A 27,207-nucleotide genomic window follows, 5' to 3' on the forward strand; every position below is an offset into this window, starting at 1 on the left:
GTGCACATGGCTGACTTTCTGCATGATACAAAGAGGCAAGTGATGGATACAGTGAGTGACGTGTAACTCATTTGTTCTATATCCAAAGCCCATGCAATTTCAGAGCCATGTCATACAATCTGCATTAACCCTGTGGCTGTGCTGACGTACTGTGGTAAGTGTATTCCGTCACTTCCAGTTACCGGTGTTTGGTGATCATCGTTTGGTGTATACCTGTCTCAGACTAAATACTTTCTTTTTACCAACATTACTTCTGTGACTCTATCACCAATTTAATCTGCACTTTCACAGTAACAGTAGTTGCTAAATCACCAACTTTCTCCACTTTCTGTGCGCTACTTTATCGATTCACGCTATCTTCTGCTACTGATTTAGCTGAACTCTCAGCCATGGCCTCTCGCTCTCCTTCTCCCTCTCCTGCCTTCTCTTGCTCTGCGTGTCAGATGTTCAGTTACTCCTCTGCCTCGTTTAATGATAATGGTATGTGTAATAAATGTAGTCTGTTTGCTGTACTCGAGGCGAGGCTTAGTGAATTAGAGTCCCGGCTCCGCACCATGGAATCTAATTCAGCAGCTAATGCTAAACAGCCCCTGTAGCCGGTGCAGAGCAGCCTAGCATAGGTCCTGTTAGCATTCCCCCGGCAGTTCCCGAGCAGCCGGGAAAGCAGGCTGGCTGGGTGACTGTTCGTAAGGACAGGCGTAGTCGTAAGCAGAAGCCCACTGCCAACCACCACCCAGTTCACGTTTCAAACAGATACTCCCTGCTCAGTGACACACCCACTGAGGAGCCAACTCTGGTGTTTGGCGACTCCATTTTGCGGACTGTGAAGAAGCGACTCCAGCGACCATAGTTAAACATATTCCCGGGGCCAGAGTGGGCGACATTGAATCTTATTTAAAGCTGCTGGCTAAGGATAAGCATAGATACAATAAAATTGTTATTCACGTCGACACTAATGACACCCAACTACGCCAGTCGGAGGTCACAAAAGTTAATATTGATTCGGTGTGTACATTTGCAAAGACCATGTCGGACACCGTAGTTTTCTCTGGTCCTCTGCCCAATCTGACCAGTGATGACATGTATAGCCGCATGTCTTCACTCAACTGCTGGCTGTCGAGGTGGTGTCCCGAAAACGATGTGGGCTTTGTAGACCATTGGAAGAGTTTCTGGGGGAGACCTGGTCTGGTTAGGAGAGACAGCATTCATTCCACTTTTGATGGAGCATCTCTCATATCTAGAAATCTGACAGAGTTTATTAGGAAGCCAAAGCCCTGACAATCCAGAGTTCAGGCCAGGAGATAGAGCTGCAGTCTTACACTCTAGTCTCTGTGCCTCCTTTAGAGCAGTCACCCCTCCATTACCCCATAGAGACTGTATCTGCCCCCCAACCATTTAAATTAACTAAACCAAAGGTCAACAAAAGAGGAGTTAGTCACAATAATCTAATAAAAATCAGCACATCCGCCTCAAATGTACAGCAAAATAAAATAATTAAATGCGGATTACTCAATATCAGATCTCTCTCATCCAAAGCTGTACTAGTTAATGATCTGATATCAGATCACCATCTTGATCTATGCTGTCTGACTGAAACCTGGCTGTGTCAGGATGATTATGTTAGCCTGAATGAATCAAACCCCCCCAGTCATATTAATACTCACATTCCCCGAGACACTGGCCGTGGAGGTGGAGTCGCAGCCATTTTCAACTCCACTTTATTAATTAACCCTAAACCTAAACTCCGTTATAATTCATTTGAAAGCCTTGTTCTTAGCCTGTCCCATCCAAGGTGGAAAACATTAAAGCCAATTCTATTTGTTGTACTGTACTGTCCTCCTGGTCCATACTCTGATTTCTTGTCTGAATTTTCAGAGTTCCTATCGAGTTTGGTACTTAAAACAGATAAAGTTATTATTGTAGGCGACTTCAATATTCATGTTGATGTCAACAATGACAGCCTTAGCTCTGCTTTTTCCTCTTTACTAGACTATATGGGCTTCTCTGTGTGTAAATAAACCCACTCACTGTTTCAGTCACACTCTTGATCTTGTTTTAGCTTATGGTACCACTTTTTAACTTTCGAATTCATATTGCTGGATTATGTATTATCAGCAAAATACATCCTGACTAGAAATATTTCCAATAATGCAGTAGCTAAATTCAAGGAAATGATTCCCACTAACTTAGGTCCAGTGCCTCATCTTAATTTTGCAGAAGCTACTCCCTCCCAGCTTGATCATCTTGTAGACAGTGTTGCAGACTCATTACATACCACTTTAGATTTCATCGCCCCCCTAAAAATGAAAACAATAAAGAGAAAGAGGCAAGCTCCATGGTTCAACTCCCAAACCCGTACACTGAAACAAAGAGCACGTAGGCTTGAAAGAGTGTGGCGTTCCACCAAACTGGAAGAATCCCACTTAGCCTGGCAGGATAGTGTCGAAAGATATAAAAAGGCCCTCTGTAATGCAAGAAGTGCCTATTACTCATCATTAATAGAGGATAATAAGAACAACCCCAGGTTTCTCTTCAGCACTGTAGCCAGGCTGACAGAGAGTCACAGCTCTATAGATCCTCCCTGTAACCCTCAGTAGCAATGATTTTATGAACTTTTTTAATTATAAAATCTCTACCATTAGAGATAAAAATTAATCACATCCTACCTTCAATCAGTACTGATTTATGTCATAACACAGGATCCATAGAGTCAGCTGCAAAACCTAACCTTGACTCGTTTTCTCCCATCAACCTAGCCCAGCTCACATCAATTATCTCAGCATCTAAACCTTCAACCTGTCTCTTAGACCCCATCCCAACTAGGCTGTTTAAGGAAGCTCTGCCCTTAATTTGCAGTCCTGTATTAGATATGTTAAATCTGTCCTTGGTAACAGGTTATGTGCTGCAGTCGTATAAAACAGCTGTAATCAAAACTCTTCTAAAAAAGCCCACTCTAGATCCAGATGTATTAGCCAATTACAGACCAATATCTAACCTCCCCTTTCTTTCTAAGATCCTGGAGAAAGCAGTTGCAAAACAGTTGTGCGACTTTCTACAGGATAATAGTTTATTTGAGGATTTTCAGTCAGGATTTAGGCTGTATCACAGCACAGAGACAGCACTTGTAAAAGTTACGAACGACCTCCTGATATCATCAGACAACGGACTTGTTTCTGTACTTGTCTTGTTAGATCTCAGTGCTGCTTTTGATACCATTGACCATCACATCCTTTTACAGAGACTGGAGCATTTTATTGGTATTAAAGGATCTGCACTAAACTGGTTTAAGTCCTATCTGTCTGATAGGCTTCAGTTTGTACATGTTAACAACTACTAGTCCATACACACAAAAGTTAGACATGGAGTTCCACAAGGGTCAGTGCTTGGACCAATCCTCTTCACTTTGTATATGCTTCCCTTGGGCAATATTATCAGAAAACACTCCATAAATTTATGCAGATGATACACAGCTTTATCTGTCAATGGAACCTGATGAAACCAATCATCGAGCCAAACTCCAAGCTTGTCTTAGGGACATTAAAATCTGGATGACAAGCAACTTCTTACTACTAAACTCAGATAAAACTGAAATTATTAGAATTGGTCCTGAACACATCAGAAACAAACTTTCTAATGATGTAGCTCCACTAGACGGCATTGCCCTGGCTCCCAGCTCCACTGTAAAGAATCTGAGAGTCATCTTTGATCAGGATATGTCCTTTAACTCACACATAAAACAAACTTCTAGGACTGCCTTTTTTCATCTGCGTAACATCTCCAAAATTGGACATTTTCTGTCCCAAAAAGATGCAGAAAAACTAGTCCATGCATTTGTTACTTCTAGGCTGGACGACTGTAATTCATTATTATCAGGCTGCCCCAACAAGTCTCTAAAGACTCTGCAGCTGATCCAAAATGCTGCAGCACGATTACTGACAGGAACTAGGAAAAGAGACCATATTTCTCCTGTGCTAGCCTCTCTACATTGGCTCCCAGTCAAATCCAGAGTAGAATTCAAAATCCTCCTCCTCACATACAAAGCCCTTAATGGTCAGGCTCCATCTTACCTTAAAGATCTCATAGTCCCCTACAATCCCACCAGGACTCTGCGCTCCCAAAATGCTGGTTTACTGGTGGTTCCCAGAGTTTCCAAGAGTAGAATGGGAGGCAGAGCCTTCAGTTATCAGGCTCCTTTACCGTGGAACCTTCTCCCAGTTTTGGTCCAGGAGGCAGACACCCTCTGCACCTTTAAGAGTAGGCTTAAAACTTTCCTCTTTGATAAAGCTTATAGTTAGGGTTGGCTCAGGCTTGAACCATCCCTTAGTTATGTTGCTATAGGCGTAGAGTGCCGGGAGATCTCCCATGATGCACTGAGCTCCTTTCCCTCTCTCTCTCTCTCCCTCTCTCTCCCTCTCTCTCCACTCAATATCTCCCCTTTCCTGTAGTATTGTGCTCTTCCGTCTCTCTCTCCTCTTCTGTCTCTTTCTGCAGGTATTTCTGCCTCTGGAGCTGTAGAGTCTGATCTGTGATGACAAGTCTCCTGCTGCTCCTACAACTCCACTCAACACCTGCTGCTAGAATTAGAAATTACTTACACTGCTATTAGTTGTATTGCTGTGTTAGCAGTTAATACTTTAATTATCACTACTATCATTACTACTGCTGTATTACTGGCCTCACCTTACATCTGATATGGAACCTGTGTTATGCTATGTTCTTCTTTTCTCTACCTTCTCTTTTCTTTTCTATTCTCTACCCCGTCTCCCCCCCTCTCCCCCTCTCTCTCTCCTTCTTAACCCAACCGGTCGAGGCAGATGGCCGCCTGGTTCTGGTTCTGTTCGAGGTTTCTGCCTCTTAAAGGAAGTTTTTCCTTGCCACTGTCACCTAGTGTTTGCTCATGATGGGATTTGTTGGGTCTCTCTCTGTAAATACCTATTTTAAAGAGTACGGTCTAGACCTGCTCTATATGAAAAGTGCCTTCAGATGACTGTTGTTGTGATATGGCGCTATAAATAAAATTGAATTGAATTGAATTGAATTGAATTGATACTCCTCTGATGGGCACAGAGTGCAAAAGCCCGTTCAATGCTACTTGCAGGTTTAATAATAGTAATAATTATTATTATTAGTATTATGTATCTATTGAAAGCCCAGTAAGTGAGCAGGTTTTGTCACCTTGGCCTATGAATCACCTGGGCAATGTTTGCCATAACACTGAGGCCAGTAGGTTTTATCATGCAGAAAGCCACAGACATCTGTCTCACTCTGTACCTTCCACCTGACTGAACACACACCATGAGCTGTCTTTGTGTGCTGCAGTGTGTATGCATCACTTTTTTATGATCAATTGTTTAGCAAAGAGGGAACTGTTTGTCTTTCACCCAGCAGCTTGACGGAGCAGAACAAATTGAGTTATTCCACTCATGCTCACTCATGGCTCATACAAAGAGGAGGAAGGGATTTGTTGTGTGGTGGGTAAATATTGTTGTCAGTCGTTTGTCAGTCAGGAAACCAAGTAGAGAGGTAGGTGAATTACATGTACTGTTTAGTGACCCAGATACAGCATGTGCATCTGTCATGTAGAATCTCTAAAATCTAAAACTCATCTCTGCAGTGAAATTAGATTCAAATCTGAGGTGTGAGAGTTTGCAGAGCCAGTCTGGGATGTGTAGCTGATTGATCTCTCTAGTGCATGCTTGCAGATGTGTATGTGTGTTCTATTTGTTAAAGGATAAAATGTCTCATGAGTCAGAAAGTGGATAAACCTAAAGATATGGATTGGGTTTAGAGCAGATAAAACTATGGTTAACTAACTGGTTAAGTAACTGTTTAAAACACACAAAGGCTTTTGTGAGGTTCTTGAGTACAGCTTCAAAGAAGAAAAGTGTGAAGCTTGGCAGTTACAGATGCACATGCATGTATGTGTGTACATGTATATTCTGCTTTAGTCTGCAAAAACAGGGCCAAAAATCTCGGTGTCACAGTTTGTGCTATATACAGTTAGCAATTTTCAGCAGTAGGCATTCAATGTATATTCTATGATCACCTGTGAATAGTTTTTATAACTTTTAGCTGTTGGAGGGCACAGAGAGATGGTAAATTTGTCCTAGCAGAGTGAAGGTCAATATATATACAAATCTAACTTGATATAGACTAGTTAAAACTATCTTTCTCTCTCACCTCAACTGGATAGAGAGTGGTGCAGGAATGATTCCTAAAACCTGGAAATATGTTAGCATTTTACCATTTCATGCTTTATTCTGCAGCATAAATACGTCAGAAACTTCTAATGATTTTTTTAGCTTTTATGTGTCTTAAAAAAAGGTAACTGCTAACAAGTGGCTAAATGAGACTACAGAGTTTGTTGACATTGTAACGCCACACAAAGACACTGATCTGCTCACCAGTCCACCTTCACAGCCTTGTTGTGTTTATACTGGTGCTCTTGCAAACCATTACTACCCTTCTTAGAAGAACGATTTCTACAGAAGAGATCAGTGGGCTTAAGTAAATTACACGTTGGACACTTACTGGTGTTGACATTGACGTCATGTGACCATGGTGTAGTTTGTTTATGGCCGAACATTAGCTTTTTACCTCTGATGATTGTATTTAGGCTTCAGAAATCATTAAAGTAGTGTTCATTTATGAAGATTAATCTTAAAGAAAATGAAAAAATCCCTTTGGCTTTTTGTCTAGGGAACCACGGTGTAACTTCTGGGCTGGCCTACAAAAATACATCCTGCACCACTCCATTACTGCAGTCTCCACTACCCGTGACCATCATTTCAAATGAAAAGCCCTCTGCAGAGTTGCATAATTGTAACTTCATAACATTGCAGCAACAAAAGTTATTTTCCCGCAGCAGGCTGCCACTATAAGATGCATACAACATAAACACTGCAGACACATTTCAGTTATCACTCCTGCCAGGCTGCTGAGCTGACACTGTTGGTCCGTTTTAACTTGCCACAACACCAGAAGTTTCCGCTTTAGCTGTGTGTACCCCTGCAATTGTCATGTACTCAGGGTGCATCCTGCAACTGCTATGGACTCAGAGTGCATCAGCTGTTGTAAAAGTTACAAATTACCCCCCTAATCATATCAGACAACAGACTTGTCTCTGTACTTGTCTTGTTAGATCTCAGTGCTGCTTTCGATACAATTGACCATCACATCCTTTTACAGAGACTGGAGCATTTTATTAGCATTAAAGGAACTGCACTAAACTGGTTTGTCCTATCTGTCTGATAGGCTTCAGCTTGTACATGTTAATGACAACTCCACAAGTGGTCAGTGCTTGGACAAGTTCTATTCACCTTGTATATACATTTGTTATGCAGATGATACACAACTACACTTTGCAGTGAGCCTGATGGATCAGTTAGCTTCAAGCATGCCTTAGGGACATTAAGTAATGATTAATTGACACTAGATACACTAGTTGCTCTTTGAAAAGAATATTAACAAATGGTGTAAAAATATACTTTAAAACAATTGTATGTGTTATAACAACTTTGAACTGCTAATGCTAATGTCAGTGAATATGAGGTGATTATACACTTTATATGGCCCTGCTAAATTTCTGCCTGTTAATTAGGAAATAAAACTTTATTTGATGGGTTAGTCTAGCAAAACCAGACATAATGGTACCGAAATATGGACATAGAAGTATCCCAAATCAAAGAGGGCTAGGTCTGAGTTGGGTAACATAGCAGGATTTTTTTTCCCCCAAGAATTAGGAGGATGATTTTAATGTTTAAAATAGTGATCCTGGAGGGCTAAAGTTGGTCTGTCTTTGTATTTTTTGTGCACCCCGGAACCTGCGTTAGCCTGCTTTTGCCTGCTTAAATTATAGATGTTATTACTTGTTAATACTCAATAAATGTCCTTTTGCAACATTTTTTGCTACTCCCCATGACATGTTGAGTGCTTTCTTGATAGGATAGGAACCAAAGAGGACAGTGCACCTCAGTGTTGGCAGAGAGCCAAAAGTACTCTCCCTGGCCCAAATCTTGAGGTTTGTTACTCAACACAACCTTTTTCAAGTTTGGGTCTGGGAGGCAGACACCCTCTCTACATTTAAGAGAGTTTTGTGCTCTTTTGTCCTTAATTAAAAATCATCTGTTATTAAAATTAGGTAAATTCAGCTTCAGCAAGAACAACAACACATGACATATTACACTGTATCATTATTTATTTACAAAAAACAAGGCCAAAATGTAGAAGCAGTATGTGAAAAATTAAGAACACCCTTATTGCTTCCATAGGAATTAAGAGGGTAAGTAACAGCCAGGTGCTGCTGGTCAAATGCCCTTGATTAATTGATCATCAGAAAGCACGAGCACTTCTGTAGGAGTTTTGACAGTTTGCTGGCATCCAGGTCTGTGTTAACACAATGCCAAGGAGGGAACACATCAGCAGTGATTTAGACAAGCAACTGTTGCTGCCCATCAACCTGGGAAAGGTTATAAGGCCATTTCCAAACATTAGTAGTCCATCATTCTACAGTGAGAAAGATTATTCACAAGTGGAAAACATTCAAGACAGTTGCCAATCTTCCCAGGAGTGGACAACCAAGCAGGTCTGACCATGCAATGCTCAGAGAAACTGCAAAAAAAACAAACATCTCAGACTCCACAGGCCTCAGTTACCATGTTAAATGTTAAAGTTCATGACAGTACAATTAAAACATGACCGAACAAATGGAAGGGTTGCCAGGAGAAAGACTCTACTCTCTCTGCTGTCAGCTTTAGTACTTCTGTTTCCCTAGTTCACCTGTCTGTCAGGAAAAGAGTTCTTCCTTTGAAGGTGCTGAGTGAATTTCATGGTAAATTTGATTTTATTTTTGCATACAACCAGGAATTTCAGCTTTATGGTATTGCCGGAGGAAAGGTCACAGAATTCATTCTTTGTCCATGGTCAATTTCATGGAGGCACAAACAACATCTGAGACAGGACCTAAGTGTTGGTCTATTGGAATTTTGCCATGATGGTGGCTCATAATGGACAGCTCAGGGGCTCATCAACATGTTTTTGATTTATCCTATGGGGACCAAATTATATGGCAAAGTTGGCAGTGTTAAGATTTCGAAGCTGGACCCACAACACAGACTCCAACACAGAAAGTAAGGTATTAAACACTAGTCACACACAATGAGCAAAAAAGAATAGGCTGCATAGGAGGATCCTTGATCTACTCAAGGGAGTGGAGGCTGGTGGAGAAAGAGCAGGGAACAGGCAGACTTGGCTGGACATGACTGAGGGAGCTGGACAGATACCCAGGTGGAGTGCAACAAACTAGCAGGGACTGGAGAGAGATAGACCAGGCTTAAAAACTGCAGGAGGAGGAGATGGCAATCAGTGATGATGAATGGCAGGTGTGCAGATGGTTTGATGGCAAGGAGGAAGTGCATCAGCCACGTCCAGCCAGACACACATACACACACAAACAGACGAGGGATACCAACTGGGGACAAACATAGAACAGGAGGGAAGGGGAAACAAGAGAAACAAGGGGAAAACACAAGCAAAGCTACAACTCTCAACAGGCAGCAGTTGATATTTTGAGAGATATTTTGATCTGTACCAAAGTATTGCATGAACAGCATTGCATCTTAGAACTGATGTTTACTCTTAGAAAAACCACACTAGAATCAGGAGTAAGGTGAATAGAATATTAACATGTTAACACTGTCATTGTGAGTATATTAGCAATGCTGATATTATCATTTAACTGAAAGGACTGCTGTGTCAGTACAGCTTTACAGAGCTGCCAGAGTGGCTTGTCAGTCTTGCTATTCATAGCTTGTTGGTCACTGTCAGAATACGCATTATTCTTGATTAGAATGGCTTACATATATCAATACCAGATTAATTGAACTTGCCTGCCAATACTTCTTTAGTGTTTGTCATGTAACTCAACAAAACGTGACAAGAATTCAAGAGAATGCATTTTTTTTTATTTTAAGTATGAACACTTGGCAAGTTAGAAAATTTAAAATGCACTCGAGGACCTCGATGGAAAAATAAATAGCTAAGTATTACTAATTTACACACTCATTGAAACAACAAAAATACAATGACAAATATCAGAATCAAAATAATCAGTGATTGTTTTTTTGTACATTAAAATGGGATCATATCATCTTTTTAAATAAAAACTTATGACTTATTGCATACCAGCACATTGGTGGGAAATAAATAAATTGTTATCCATCCTAACATGCAAAACTGGATGTTTTGGAAGAACAGTATTTACATATACAATAGTACACTGTATACATTCACCACTGGGTTGAATCAATTGTCTAGCAGACCAGAAAAGCTTGGTGGTTGGCTAAAATGACATCACCAAAGCTATATTTGATATATTTGATATACTTGAACTTTGCCATTTTTCATAATAAGCACTCCAGCTATTATATTTATACAAATGCTGACAGCTGTTTCCAACAAAGTGAACCCAGCTGAAAAGCAAACGTTCTGCACCAAACCTCAATACCGCCAGTGGGGTCAGTTTTCAGTTTCAGTTTCAAGTCTTCCCTTTCCTTTGGCAGCTGGAGGTCAGGCAGGTATATTTGGCGGAGTCTTTCCTGCAGTCATTTGTCCTTGCTTACTGATCCATGTCTTCCAGAACAATCATGTGACCTGAATGTCTTGTGTCTGCACCTTTGTGTACCTACTGTTTATGGTCTGGGAGATGATGTTGTGGGTGGGATGGGACTGATTGTAATGCTGGAGTTTCAGGAGGCAAAGTAGGTGGTCTGCATTGAGTACAGGCTGTCGATGGGGTTCCCTACTTGACCCTGGAAGGAGCCTACATCTGTAGTGGCCATGAAGCAATCATTTAGACTTGTCAGAGAGGTGTCACTGTCAATGTCGTGGACAAAGGAGTCAGTACCTGGTAAAAGTAGAAAAGTCATGGGGAAGTCAAACACAACTGCTTTGGTGTTGGATTTGAAATTTTTAACTCACTAGCTTCACTGCTAAGATGTGAGAAGCTGTGCCTAGCAGCACAAACTCAAATATCTACATTTAAGGCTGCAGTAACTGATTTTATTGGGAATTGAATGGCACAACAAGCTGACAGATACACAACCCTGATATACTGCTATATAAAAACTTGGGTTGATGAAAGTGAGACTGAACCATATGGCTAAAAAAACAAAACAAACAAACATAAAACCTCAGTGATACTTGTCTGTAGGTTTGTCACCTCTTTCACATTACATATGATAATTTCATTAATTGGTGAAAAAAAAAACACTAAATATTGATCAGTGGACCTTACAACCAAATACTCAAAAGAAGTACAAAAACCTCACTACAAAATCACATTAACTTTTGTAATAACCAGAAACCCAACATTGGAATATAACAGTACATAACAGTTGGTCATGTGGTTTGCTCCATGTGTTTAGATAAGAATTCTATATCTTTAAAATATTATCAACTGGGTTAAGATTAGTTGTTCATCATACTTTTTTGGAGGTCACAATATTGTTTTGTAGTTGCATAGACACTTTAAGACACTTTAAATAATCTCTTTCAAATCACTTGATGTTCACCTTGACAAATTATTTACAGTATCTCAACAAGTTTCACATCTCTACCACTTTACAACAGACAATTTCATACTATAGACTGGAGGTTTTTCTCTGAATCCCTCTACCTGCAGCAGTAGTTTCTAAAATGTGTTGACTGAAAATATGTAAATGCATCCGTCTCACATAGAATGTCACATTTACACTTTACACTCAAGTGTCTTATATGCATATAATAGATACTTTTGTACTTGTGTACATGTGCACTCTAGCTTCAATCACTAGCTGAAGCTGTTTGGTAACTACCAAAAATTTACAGATTAAGAAACTATAGTTTAGCAGTTTAAGTACAACAATAACAATTGGGAAACACTGACAGGTCTCCATCTGGAGAACACTATGAACAAGACTCTGCAATACTGAGAGCACATAAAAGAAAGACCACAGTGCCAAACATGCAGGTACAGTGATTATAGAGAGGGAGAGAGTGATACTCACCATAGGGGTTCATGTGATCACCAGGCATTTGTGGTGGGGTGAGACCCTGTTGAAAGTGGTCAGTGTTGTAGCTGTTGTGCTCCATGGTTACCAGGTGCTGCTGCTGGTTTGGAGGTAGAGGCCCTGAGATGGAGCTGAGTAAGCTCTCCATACAACCTGATGTCACCTCTGTAAAAATGGCAACAACAAGTGAGAGCAGGGTTGCAGTTCTGAGCTATAATCACACACATTGTCTTCTTATATTTGTGATATAGAAATGATTTTCCATTTGGAATAAGCAAAACATGATGAAGCATGATGGATATCTCACAACCTATCAAGACTACTAGCCCGGTGAATAGCTTCACATATTAAAAAATGGAAGTGATAGCACCAGCATGTAGCTAGAAAGCAACAAATATTGCAAAATGTTTCGGCTAATATATTGGCAACCATGGAGTGTATAAGAAAATGTGTCTTGTGTCTATGGATTCAGTGGATGATGCTGAAGAGATTGATATAAGCTTTTTAAAGCTTTTTTAAAGTGCACCACTTTTGTGTTATGTGTAATTAGTAAAAGATTATTACCTTTTCAATGGATAATGTGTACTGAGTAGCTGATTACAGTTTTCCCCTAGAATGCTGCTTCAGTGTCACTGATTGGAGGTTTTTCTCTGAATCCCTCTACCAGCAGCAGTAGTTTATACCTATTAGAAGGTGTCGATTGAAAATGTGTAAATGCATCAGTCTGACATAGAATGTGACATTTACACTTGTCATTTCAAATGTCTCATATCTATATAATAGATACTTATGTGTACCCTAGCTACAATCACTAGCTTGTTTTCCATAGCTACAGTGAGTAGGTCCTACTCCAGTCTAGATTGGTAATACATCTGAAGCTGCCTAAAATTTCCAGAGGAAGAAGAACATATAGTTTAGCAGTTTAGGTACAACAATAACAGTTAAGATAGTTAGCTAAAATTCAACAATTCATATATACACTTATCTTCACTCACCCATACAGATCAGTGCTCTCTGACCCATTAAAATCTTTCAGTGGCTGAATTATCAGCAATCAGCAGATTGCATGTTCTGTGTGACAGCACATGTCACAATAAGTGACTGAAAGAAAAGAGCTAATTTAATTATAGTGTAACCTCAGCTGCCAATTTGATAGTGGAACACATGGCCCCTCTCTTATGCTTCTCAGGCGCATTTGTTATTCATTGAATATCAGATAGTTATCTGATCCACCCAAGCCACACGTGGTTACATGTAAATGGGGTATATGTGAAAATAAAAGTAAAAAAGAGACAAATGAAATGGCAACTATAGATGGGCCTTTGTTGCCTGAATCAGGATTTCTTGGCTGTATGTATTGTTTTAACAGTTGTTTAATTTCTAGTTTATTCATTTGTCCATGAATATATATTGGTCTTCTTGCCTGCATGATTGCAGTAACTGCATATGTAATTCCATTTAGTCTACGGTATTACTGAAAAGGCAATAGAAAATAGGATTCTCAAACAGCCCTACACACAAATATAGAATATAAATGCTGTACATCAAATGCTTTCTCATAAAAGCATACAGTATATTCTAAATGCATTTTCATAATTGACTGACTGTTTGATCTTGAAGATGTTTCACCAGTGATCCAAGAGACTTCATCTCATCCTAACATCAACTCAAACAACCATTTGCTGGTTTGCTTTGCTCATTTGGTTAACAGCAGCAGCTTCCACCATAATAAACCCTGCTGCTATGCCAATATTGACACACTGGAAGTCCCTGAACAGATAGTGGCAGTGCTTGCCAAAACACTGAGACACTTATCTAAACTGTCTGCTCATATCTGCTGTGAGACCACAGTTGCAATAAGCCTGCTAGCCATGAGGAGCTGTGCTGCAGAGAGAATCATGGCTTCCATTTTATAGCCCTGCTGTCGGAAAAACTCATATTTACCAGCAGAGGACTCATGCTAAAGCCCACAAAACTGGGAATGTTTGCTGAGTGACTCTTCTGTGTTTATTCTTCCTATAATAAATTTAATATTTCAAGCTGTTTCTCCAAATAATTCATAAATTACCTAGCTTTCAGTAATCACGATCATTACAGTTGTAACGGACAGATTACATGTTGCAGATGGACATCAGTGCTGCTTTTTTTGTACCATAGGAGAAAACAGCTAACCATCTAACCAGTACAGAAAATACACACACAGATGATAAATCCTCACCTTGGCCTAGCCTTTGGCTGTTGTGTTGCTCCTGCTGTTGCTGCTGTCTGCGGGCTAACTTCTTCATCTGTAAATAAATAAACACAGTAAATAGCTTGTCGGCTGACAGTCACTTATTGAGTATTTATTAAGTAGTTATTGTGATAACTGAAAAAAATATGAAATATGACAAATATAAATCAATGACATTATTTAGAGAAAGAAGGAAATCTAAAAAGGGTTACCAGGAAGGGACCAGTGGGGCTGTATGATGTTACACCACTCACAGTGGAGAAGAGGAAAGTGGTTTCTCTCTTGTACAAATTAATCCAGGCACAAACCTTGGCCCAGACAAGCTCAAAGGCAGAAAGCTTAGGGTATGTGCCACTTAACTGGGGGACATCATAACTTTTTTAACAGCTCCTGGACACTATCTTTGTCTCCCACATATGGAAACTCAAAGGCCAAAGTCCCAAATAACATTTCTATGGCTTTGTCAAGTCAAGTCAAGTCAAATTTTATTTATATAGCGCCAATTCACAACAGAAGTTATCTCGAGGCACTGTACATATAGAGCAGGTCTAGACCGTACTCTTTATCTTATAAGATTTACAGAGAAAAACCCAACAGATCCCACCATGAGCAAGCACTAGGCGACTGTGGCAAGGAAAAACTTCCTTTTAAGAGGCAGAAACCTCGAGCAGAACCAGACTCAAGGTGGGCGGCCATCTGCCTCGACTGGTTGGGTTTAGACAGAAAGAGAGGGGGGTGGGGGAATAGGGTAGGAGAAAGACAACATTGCAGATACACAGACTAGGTCAAAATGTAAATAGTAGTAGTAATAATAATAATAATAATAATAATAATAGTAATAATTATTATTACAGCTAAAGGAATAATAATGACAAACAATGGTACATTAATAGCACTAACACTATCAATAACACTAGTAAATGTTTAATTATTGTTGCATCATGGGTTGAGATGGATCATGGGAGCAGCAGGAGACTCTCCAGCTCTGGAGGCAGAACCCTGCAGTGAGAGACAGTAGCAGAGAGAGAGAGAGAAGCACAGCCTGGGCAGTAATGTGCTTGAGGGAAGAACACACAGTTAAAGTGATGCAGCGATATTAAGACAGTTGATAATAATCTCGTCGGCAGGACATCATGGACAACATTTACTAACTATTAATCTTAACTGATGCATTGAGACTGACCCAACCCGCCGAGGGAAAATTGGTATCCTGAAATAGGAACCAGAATATTGTGCTAGTTAAAAGTTAAGGCAAAAAGATGAGTTTTTAGTTTGGATTTAAAGGCCCTCAACTGAGTCAGCCTGTCTAATATCACTAGGGAGGTTGTTCCAGAGGAAGGGGGCCTGATAGGAGAAGGCCCTGCAGCCTGCTGACTTCTTTTTGACTCTGGGGACAGACAGCAGCCCTGCACTCTGAGAACGCAGAGCACGGGAGGGAATATAAGGGTTAAGAAGATCAGACAGGTATAAGGGGGCTAGCCCATTTAGAATTTTATAAGTCATTAAGAGAACTTTAAAGTCTGATCTAACATGAATAGGGAGCCAGTGAAGGGAGGCTAAAACCGGGATAATATGGTCAAACCTTCTCGATCTGGTCAGCATTCTAGCTGCAGCATTCTGGACATTCTGGCATTTGCAGACTTTTAGTGCTAGCACGCGGTAGTCCTGAAAGCAAAACATTACAATAATCCAGTCTAGAAGAAACAAAGGCATGGACTAGAATTTCAGCGTCTGCCATGGAAAGAAAAGACTGAATCCTAGCTATATTGCGTAGGTGAAAAAAGGTGGTCTTTGTAATGTCTTTAATATGCTGATTGAAAGAAAGAGTACGATCAAGTGTGACACCCAGATTTTTGGCTGTTGTACTTTGAGAGATAACACAGTTGTCAAGGGATATAGTTACATGATCGAACTGGTGTCTATATCGTGCTGGGCCAATAACCAGCATTTCCGTTTTGTCTGAATTAAGAAGCAGGAAGTTTTGAGACATCCAGCTTTTAACAGATGACAAGCATATCTCTAGTTCCCTAATTTGAGAGGCATTATCAGCCTTTATAGGCACATATAGCTGGGTATCATCAGCATAACAGTGAAAATTAATTCCATGACTCCGAATAATTTGGCCAAGAGGAGAAATATAAAGAGAGAAAAGCAGGGGGCCAAGAACAGAACCCTGGGGTACTCCATATTTCACATCAGAAAAGGCTGATACAGTGTTATTACAAGAGACACACTGAGTTCTGTCAGATAAGTAAGATTTTAACCAGTTGAGGGCCAGGCCAGAGATTCCAAATCTATTTTCCAGTCGGTCCATGAGTATACGGTGGTCTACAGTATCAAAGGCTGCACTAAGATCAAGTAATATGAGCAGAGAGGTGGAACCTGAATCTAAAGAGAGTAGCAGATCATTTACTACTTTAGCAAGTGCTGTTTCAGTAGAGTGAAAGGCCCTAAAAGCAGACTGATACGGTTCAAATAGATTATTATCAGCTAAATGAGCTGAAAGCTGCTGATACACCACTTTTTCTAGTATTTTAGAGAAGAATTGGAGATTTGAGACAGGCCGATAGTTACCTAAAGACCCAGGATCAAGGTGTGGTTTCTTAAGTAAAGGTTTAACCACAGCTGTTTTAAAGCTAGAAGGAACAGTGCCAGTCGTCAACGATAGATTCACAATATTCAGCACTGCAGGGCCCAGGACTGGCCAGAGATCTTTGGAAAGTTTACCCGGTAAAGGGTCAAAAAGGCAAGTGGTGGGTTTAGAAGCTAGTACTATCTTAAATAATGAATCAAGACATATAATGTCAAAATTCATCAGAGCAGAAACTCTCTGAGACTCAGTATGATGCACAGCCGGTTCTGCAGCAGATGCTGGAGAAACTGAACTGATTTTTAATCTAATCTCATCAATTTTACTGCAGAAAAAATTCTGAAACTCACAGGCAGTAAAGGGCGAGCAGCTAGGAGCCTGCTGCTTTTTAGTGAGTTTAGCTACAGTGTCAAAAATAAATCTAGGATTATGTTTATTGCTATTGATTAAATTTGAAAAATATGCTGCTCTGGCAGTAGACAGTGCATGCTTATATTCCAGAACACCCTGGTGCCACTGGAGATACAGAGCTTCTGATTTAGATTTGCGCCATTTGCGCTCTAATTTCCGACAGGCCTGCTTCAGAGCATGTGTGTCGTCTGTGAACCAGGGAGTGGACCTCTTTGGCTGACACTAAGGTTTTTTAAAAAAAATCTGATTTGGACATACAGATTAGAATGCAATGGAAGTTCTCATTAATCAGAGCTGTGAGGACTAGACCAAGAGTATTATATATAAAAATGGATAAAATCCATTAATTTACTGAGTTTGCAAGAAATATTTCAGGTCTGATTCTGTATGAGGACTATAAGATATTAAGGTTTTCAACTGATAGATCCCATAGGATTTACATGGAAGTAAGAACAGAATAGCGGTAATAGAGTAATAGAATTACTGCACATATCTTTAAAATGTTGTTTGTAGGCCTTCTTTTAGCTTGTCTTCTTTAAGTTAAGGTTATTCAGACAGCTTTGAGACACACCATTGACCATATCCCCAAAACTGCACTAAAAACTAAAAAAATAACAATATTCAATAAAATAACAATAACTGCAAGATTAAAAAAAAAAACAGATTTTTTTCTCTGTTTTGTTAAATTACAAATAATATTTGGTAAAATCATGGGGGAAAGGTCTTTATCTACATGCCAATGATTTAAAAACAGATGATATCAACAGCAAAATATATGTATTTTGAGTGTTTTTTACGCAATGCTTAACTATTTTTTTTATTTATCATTCAATGTGTCAAAAGAAGATAATTATTTTACAGATATTTATTAAAAGATATGATGACACATTCAATGATTATTTCAGTATGAATAAATAATCTTAAATTAACAGACAAAAATGTGGAAATTATGATTGACTATTAATAAACAGATATTACAGACTCACTAGCTCCTCTTCCTCAGTGAGAGAGTTTCCCTGAGTGACAGCCAGGAACAATCAGCTGACAGAATATAGTTATGACTTTTCAATAATGTGTAATAAATGAAATAACTGGTTAGTGGAACAGATTGGACATTTTTATCTTGTGACCATCCACAATGATACTGTATGATGTTGGGGAGAAAGTGGGTGGAACTGAGATAATGTGCTTATAGACAGTTTAAGTTAAATAGTTTTTTAAATCATTAAAGTTGTTGCATGTCAGTAATGTTATGGTTCTTTATGTTGTTTCAACAGTGTTTTTTGGTCATTTGATGATGTGTCAAGCACACAGCTGACTTACCTTATTAATGAGATTTTCACATTTCAACAATAGAAATATTGCCATAATGAAATACGTTTGTATCTTGTAATAATGTGAAAATATCTTGTCATGAAAATACAATTTTCACATTATAACATGATAGTGATCCATTTTTCTTTTTCTGGTGTGCTGCCATACATGTCAAGCACATATAACCTTTATACTTTTGGACAAAAAATTGACTACTAATGGGTATTCAGGTTTCAAGCTTAATGCAGTGGCTAGCACTGTCACCTCACACTAAGAAGGTTCCAGGTCTCAATGCTGGTTCACCTGGGGCTTTTCTACGAGTTTACATGTTCTTCCTGTGCCCTGTTCCTCCCCTCATTTTCTCCCCTGTATGTATACCAGCCTTTTTTTCGTTGTCAGTTTTTGTTTGTTCGTTACTCAGTATGTTTCCATTTTTGGCGTTCATGCTGCGGACTCTCATCCTGCTTCCCTTGCCTGTTACCTGTATTTAGTTACCTGCTGTCTGCTGTTGAAAGCCTGCCTGCCTGTCTGTTCAACAGTCTGCCTGTAAATGGTGCTCTTCATCATTTATTTGTATTTAAGTCATTTCACTGCACCAGCATGCCTGTTTGTCTGCACGTAGGTCTGCCCTGCCTGTGACAGTTTAGACAATTAAGAAGTTCTGAGATCCCATTTTCACATGTGATCTAGATAATGACATCAAGTCTGCCTGCACTGTGACTGTATCTAACAAATGTGGTGACTACAATGTGGCAAGGTGAGGGTCACATGACAGACAGAGTCAGTTGAAGACAAAATTTTGTTAGCTTTGCTGATTCCATCTCGCATGATGTGAGTAAAGCATTATTCATGTATACCATGCATGTTGATAGCAACAGTATTTTTGGTGTACTGCTATACTGACCTTAGCTCTCTGGTTCTGGAACCAGACCTGGACCACACGAACACTGAGTCCTGTCTCTGCAGCCAGGGTCTCCCTCACCTGCAAATGGCAGCACAGTCACACTCATCAGCCATTTTTATACACTAACATAATGTGTGCATAATGCATATTTCCCAAATGTGAGACAGTCATTATGTAATCAGACACCCATTTCTATGAATCTGAGAGAGGTATTTACAGGGCATTACATAAACATCTTGTATTTCTGTAAACAAGTTGTGATGGTGTTTGGTAAGTCTGTCTCAGCACAACCTGGTTTTACTGAATTGAGGCAAATATACAGTAAAGCGTCTTGTTAACAGACAACCCGCTGAAGCGTGATACAGCTAACTAACATACATAACTTAATACATTTCAGTGACTGTTTGTGGCTCAGCTCCATTCATCCCCACACATCATCTGACAAATATGTCAGTGGTCATGCTACATTAAACAGAGGCTGTCCATCATGATGATTAGCATTATGTCACCGTGCTGTTCAATACAAAATGAAACTGACTCGATTACACGAACACGACTCGAACACTGTTGGCCTAATTACCACAGAGATATATGATCTTTGGTAATTATAGTGAATATAGCTTAATTTAACAACAACACAAATATTATAGCTGTTAATTATTGTATAATATGAACACATTTTGTTCACATTTATATAATGTTTGAGACATATTTCTATAATTAAAATCTCATAGGATACAAACTCAAACCCAAGGTGAAATAGAGAAGGTAAATTAATTTGACTAAATTCTTTTTAATACACTTTGGCAGGGGACAAGTGAGGGGTCAGAGAGAGAGGGACAGGCAGTTGGAGAGAGATCCAAAGAATAAAAAACAGAGAGAAACATGAACAGAAAGAATGGTTATGGAAAGAAGATACAGAAGAGGAGAGAGAAGAGAAGAAGCTGAAAGAAAGAGCACAGAGGACACAGACATAGAGGGGAAAGACTTGAAATAATTTATGCTTCTTCCCACTGAAATGGTTTTAAAGCTAATGTTTTCCCATTTTTGCCCTCCAAACATCCTAATATCTTTTTATGCCTCTGTGCTGGAAATGGTCGTGGATAGAGGCATTATGATCTTAAGTTATCTGTACATTCCATTCTTGTGTCACAATAGAGCAGAGGAACATTCTGGTGGTTGGAGGTCAAAGGTCAAGGTCACCTCACAATAAATAACATAACTTAAGATTTCTCACACTAATTAATTGCAGTTGGAGTGGGTGATGGAGGCATATAGGTGGAGGCAGGATTCTAGTTTCTTTCTTTAGTCTGTTAAACTGCTGAACTAAAATTCAATCCTAACATCAAACAGTAAATTTCTATGATGGATGACTCACTATGATGGATTGATCACTTTCAATCCGATTTCCTGATTTCAAGAAATGAATGACAGAACACAAACAGAATAGTTCCAATCTGGCGATCAAGCAAAGCTTCAGGATGTAATAAGTAATGTATAAATAAAATATCTCACTATACTCAACCCTTACCTTTCTGCAGGGTTTGGAGGAGACCTCGAAGGAGGCTTTGAAGGCTCTTCTCTGCTGGGTGGTAAGAATGGTGCGTGGCCGTTTTGGCCTGCGAGAGTCTTTGCTGTCATTGCTGCCTTTCCCTGCTGCAGAGCACTTGTCTGACTTTATATTCAGACCATCCTCACTCTTCTCTGTCACCAGACACCAAGAAACAGACACAAAATCCTTTTATTTTACTGCAGATTTGACTTGACTGCAATATTTGTTTGCATGCAAATTCTCCTTTTCTGCACTGAGGGAAGGTACAATTCAACTGGAATGAGACCAATCTTCAACTCTTATATTAAGTAATTAATTGAATGTGTTGATAGTAATTGTCTATTATAGAATCCCAAGTGTTACCTGAGTCAGAGTTGTCTGGACTGACTTTGCTGAGCAAGTCTCTTTCCCTCTCATAGTCATTCTTGCACAGCAGCTGACCGTCTTTCAAAACAAACTCGTCTCCTTTGCACAGCTGGCGCTCACAGACACAGCAGTAGAAGCAGCTGAGGTGGTAAACACTCTCCAGAGCTCGCATTACAAACTCTGTGGGCGCTATCGTGTCCAGACAGCCGCTGCACTTAGTTGCGAATAACCTGAGAACACACAAATGAGAGAGGAGTGTTAACAGTGTGAAATATACTGTATGGGGAAATGCTCAAAAGTCATTACTATATGCTGTAACTTCACCTCCACACAGTCACAGTAAAGTCAGAAACCAAAAAAGAAGCCAGATGTGTTTAGGCTAAATTAATGAGCTATTACTTAGCACTCATTTTAACCCTTTCAAGCTCTCTGTGCATTTGAAAGGCTTTTTGATGTTGTAATGGGCCCACATGGGGCCTGCTCAAAGGATTGGTTCAGATGGAAAGAATAGGGACAATTTTCCAACCGCTCCCCACAACCAACCTGATGAAGCAAAATGTGATCTACAAAAAAGGAAGTGGGCGCTATTAGATGAGGGAATATTACTGAACCAATATGTTCTAGGTCTGGTCTACTTTGACAAATTCAACAAATTCAAGATGCTTGATTTTTTTGCCCATTACTCTTTTGTTGTTGCTGTTAGTCAAAGATGACATCAAATAAGCCATTTGTCAATTCCAAATGTTTAGGAAAGCACAGCTCACTGGCAAGAATGTTACATTAAACCACATTTAGGAGAAACAATGTAGAAATTTAGAATGAGCATGATGTATTTGGAAAGAGAGATGAAAAATAATAGCTTTTTGGCAGAGAACAGGGACTGGAAACCATCACCATACATACAACAATAGAATTCACCTCACTCCTGTATCAAAATTATTTATCTCAGTTGGCAGCAGAAAACCCCATCCCCTAAAAATAACCCCTTAGCCTGACAAAAACTCTGGCTATTAGATGCCTTTGCAAATTCCTGCATTAGGATTCAATGCTGAAGTTTTTTTAAAACATTCAGCGCCATTGTTTTAAAATAATTTCCTAATACTAGCTACACATGGTTTCTATGGCATGGTTAAGGTTAGGAAAAAACTGATTATGGCAAATAAAGCAGCACAACTTTTAACCCACCGGGTGACCTGGTGGCCGACAGTGTGTCTTTGTATGTGTGTGTGTGTGTGTGTGTGTGTGTGTGTGTGTAGTAGAAGGATTTGTTGTTGTGCATGACATTTGTGATTCTGAAGCGGTTATCTTTTGTTTTTGAATAATAGTAAGAAGAAAAAAATATATGGAATATGAAGGGCAACGGGAGGGTTAAATCTGTCGCACCGTTTCCCACTGTTGATCAGCACCTCTTACTCACTCCTGTCTTCATCCAATCACAACCTGACATGCTCGACTTGTGAGCCAATCACCGGTTAGCTGTCAAAGTTTAAAATTTTCTCTCTCTCTATTGTCATTTCAGCTGTCATTTCAGCAATGAAACTACACGACCCACCTCCACCCCTTCACCACCCCATAAGTGGACGCCCAGCACCTCCATCTACCCTCTGATCGAAGTTCCCTCTATGAAGACCTCCCTACATCAGGTTCTATCCCACATCACCAGCACCAGGTCTATAGGCTCCGGGGGAAGTTCTCTGCCTACGGGAAGCTCAGGCTACACTTGACTGCTGTCCGTGGTGATCATCTTCCTGCTGGGTGCTAAGCACCAAAGTCTGCTTTGTCCTCAATAAATTTATACTCATTCACTTCTTTCTCTCAATCTCTTCATTCTTTTAGTCTCTCCTGATTGAAATATGTTAATACTGAATGTATGAGTAAATTGCTCACAGACAACAAGTTTGTTTTTCACCAAAATATCTGACCTCGCAGTACAATATCCACTTGTAGTCACTGCAGCATAGATAAACTTTTTTTTATATAGTTATGGTTATACCCAAATTAGGGATTAGGGAGTTCCTGGTCTGGTTTAAGTCGTAATCTGGTTGCAGTTATGTTTCCTATAAAACTTTTTTATTTTTGTAGATTGGTCATATATTTTCATAATTTCGTGGAGAGAGTCACTTTATTTACACAAAAACAGAGCATTAGAGTTCCTTTCACACCACCACATTTCTGGCCATTTGGTGTGTTGTAAATCACTGAAAGGCAATGATCAGATGCAATCACTGCACCAAGCAGTAAAAATAACTGCACAGACCTAGAGATGCTGTAGGTGTTGGGTCCTCCTTAAGAAGGATTGTCTAAATGCATCCTTTTCAACATCTGCACTCAGAGTGAAGTTTTGTTGTTTGGACTCACAGAGCGTGCTGTGTGTGGATTAGGGCTACATGATGACTGCAAGCTGAAGAGCAACCAATGAATGGAGCCAAGGGACTCAAGAAGAAGCCAAAGTCACAGCCAGCACAGATCTCTATAGACACATTCTTCCTCCTGACAGCTCAGAATGAAAGTGCGAAAACTTCCCAGGGAGAGAGACAGAGACAGAGAGAAATAGTAGAATCCTGGGAGAGAGAAAGAGACAGGGAACAAAAGACAAAAGAGAGCAAGAGATTTGTGTGGAGGAAGAGCTTTTTGGAAGTGTTCATAGTGTGAGGAGTATTTGTGTGTGTGTGTGTCTGTCTGTCTGTTTTGCAACAGAGTTGGGCTCTATTAAGTTAAGAGATGCTTTCTTTTCTGTACCTCCTCACCCAGTATTTGACATTGATCACATTTTTGCAACTAAAATACACAGTTTGACCTAGGAATTGTAACACTCAAAAGCTTTTGTCCACTTGGGAACATTTATACAATCAGCATATTTAAGGCTGTTATTAGTATTACATTATTATGTAATCCATCTGCCAGCTTTTCTTTGTCAGCCTTTCTTTCAAATATTCTGGTCATGTGCACTGCTTTCTTATAATTCTTATTATTATTGTTGTTGTTATTATTATTAATATTATTATTATTATTATTAATAATAATAATAATAATAAACTGCCTATAACAAATAATTAATAATTATTGAGACAATTCACTTTTTTAATATCAACAATAATCCTAATCAATTTGTGTGATGTGAAAACTACTGCAGTCATTAGATATGTGAATTATCTAATGACTGCAGCTCCCCTCACCTCTATGAAGCTTTATAGTAACTTGCAGTTCACTGTCTGAGTTTTATATTTTATGAGTAAAGTAGCAGGAAGCTATTTTACACTTTGGTGTAGGTGGTGGTGTACAATCAGAAAGCAGCAAAGGAAGTCAGTTTCATTTATATAGCACAGAATCACAACAGAGGTTACCTCAAGTCACTTTTTATATAGAACATACCTTTATAATATTATATTATTATTATATTTTCAGAGAGAGACCCAACAATTCCCACCATGAGCAGTACTAGGCAGAATGTTGAATCTGGAAATTGGGTTAAAGAAAGGAGGTAGATATGAGGCAGGTACAGAGACGCTCAGTGTTTGAACAGCTGCACTCCTCCTCCTCTGACTACTCTTCTTTATTCAACAGCTTTTCCTTTATATTGTCCACCTCCTTCTATCTTCTCTTTTAACCTCTGTCTCTCAGTCTGTCTACCCAGAAACTAACATTTACACAGTGACACGCAGGCCAGTGGGGAGAAGTGAAAGAGATTACAGGAGACAGAGACAGTCACGTTTTGGTAGCTATCAGTGACTGTGAACTACTACCTTGAACCCAAGGTGCTGACCTGGTCTCCAAACTCCCCAGATCCTAATCTTATTGAGCAGATTGGGATGGTCAGTCTCTCTGGTAAGTCTCTACAAGCTTTGTACACCAAGATATGTTTCACCCATCCTTCCTTGCAGATTTCAAACTCCATCAGAATGGATGGAAAGCATTTGTGAATTGTCTCTCCACAGATGTTCTATGGGGTTTAAGTCTGGGCTTTGGCTGGACCATTTGTCCTGAAGACACTCCAGCTTCTTCTTTGCTGTATCCTTTGGGTCATTGTTGTGTTGAAAGTCACATACTGTGAAGCAAGTTTTCTTGAAAACCTCCATTGGCTTCATTCATCCTTCCTTCAATTCTGGTCAGACCCTGTCCATGCTGCTAAGAAGCCCCTTATAGCATGATGCTGCCACCACCATCCCTCACCATTGATACTTAAGAGATCAAAGAATCATTTTCCTCATGCTCTCAGAGTTCATTAAATGCAGTTTGTTGAACTCAAACTCTACCCTTATACACAGAGGCATGTGCCTTTCTCAACACTGTCCAGTCAATTAAATTTGCTACAGGTGAACTCCAACTTCTAAAGAAAAATGTACGCAAACAGGATGTGCCAGACTCATTTTGGAATGCCACAGCAAAGGTTCTGACTGGTCAGTTTTAAATTTTAATACATTTCTAAAAACATTCTCAAACCATCACTTTTTCACAAGGATGGATTAAGTATTCAGACCCTGTGCTTAAAGTACCAATATAGCAATGTAAAAATAGTAGGAAGAAAAAGTAAGATTCCTGCATGAAAAATCCTACTTAAGTTAAAGTACATAAGTATTAAATTATTGAAGTAAAAGTGGATCAAACCATCAAAGGGATCAAACCAGTATAAACTTATAAAGTTAACACAGAAAGTAAGGAAATTTGTGTTCGGTACATTATTTCTTTGTTGTAACAATGCTTCTTGGCAATAAATCTTATACTGTTGGAAAGCCTGTTTATTACCCTTTTGAATGGTGTCACAGTAACATGCATTTGTGGGATGAGCAGCAGAGCTGAGTATGTGGGTTGTGCCCATGAAAAATTTGCCAAATCTTCTCTGCCAATGCCAAACAGCTTATATTGCTGTTGCTATTGACTCTTGTTTTGAGCTTCTGGTACCCCCAGGTACTGCTATTCAGGTGCCAATCAGGTGCCTGATTGGCACCTGAATGGCAGTACCTGTGAGCATGTGCTCTGCAAAACCAAGTTGCGGCATTGTTTGGAGTGAGCCTTAGTACCATCTCCAAACTGAAGGCCAAGTTCCATATAAGGGGGGATGTCAGAGACAGGCCGTGAAGTGGGCATCCCAAGAAGACAACACCCCGAGAAGACTGTTTCCTCACCCTGTCAGCACTTAGGTACCATAGGTTGTCCTCTACAGATTTGCAGTCAAGGTTTGCAGGACAATATGGCCGACGGCTTTCTGCCCAGACAATCCAGAACAGACTGCATGCAGCCTATCTCTGGTCTCATAGGGCTGCCATAAGGCCTGCCATGACTGCCCTTCACCATTCAGGCCTGTTTGTGCTGGTGTCTGCAACACGTGCACTGGAACCTGAACATGTGGAGGAACAAGACAAGATGACAACACCTCAACACCTCATCAGCATCAGAGACTACTTTGAGAATTTGGGAGTGGAGCGATGGAATGGCCTGCCAGCAGTCCTGACCTCAACCCCAGTGAACACGTGTGGGATCAGCTTGGGCATGCTGTTCGTGCCAGAGTGACCAACACAACCACATTGGCTGACTTGTGACAAATGCTGGTTGAAGAATTGGGTGCCAGGCTAGTGACCAGCATGAGGAGTAGGTGCCAGGCTCTTGTGGCTGTGTATGGTTCTTCCACATGCTACTGAGGCTCTTGTTTGTTAAATGAATAAATTGTTAAATTGCCAAATTGTTTCTTCAAACTTCAATCATCCAATCCACCAAATACCAAACAAGAGTCAATGGCAGAATAAGCTGTTTAGCGTTGGCAGAGAAGATTTTTCATTCAAAATTTTTCATGAGCGC

At 39.8% G+C, this 27,207-nt stretch overlaps 1 protein-coding gene across 1 annotated transcript in view; it reads right to left on the reverse strand.

Moving 5' to 3' along the window:
* Positions 1–9,708: 9,708 nt before the first annotated feature.
* LOC108898988 (LIM homeobox transcription factor 1-beta) overlaps positions 9,709–27,207 on the reverse strand; it is a 51,748-nt gene continuing 34,249 nt past the window's right edge. The window contains exons 3-8 of the mRNA XM_018699181.2: positions 21,412–21,644; positions 21,028–21,200; positions 19,497–19,574; positions 14,266–14,332; positions 12,045–12,212; positions 9,709–10,903 (exon numbers count right to left, since the gene is read on the reverse strand). Of these exons, the coding sequence (XP_018554697.1) occupies positions 10,746–10,903; positions 12,045–12,212; positions 14,266–14,332; positions 19,497–19,574; positions 21,028–21,200; positions 21,412–21,644 (877 nt within the window). The 3' untranslated portion in view covers positions 9,709–10,745. The remainder of the gene's footprint in view (positions 10,904–12,044; positions 12,213–14,265; positions 14,333–19,496; positions 19,575–21,027; positions 21,201–21,411; positions 21,645–27,207) is intronic.

This window comes from Lates calcarifer, linkage group LG9 (assembly GCF_001640805.2).
Source record: "Lates calcarifer isolate ASB-BC8 linkage group LG9, TLL_Latcal_v3, whole genome shotgun sequence".
Lineage (NCBI taxonomy): Eukaryota > Metazoa > Chordata > Actinopteri > Centropomidae > Lates > Lates calcarifer.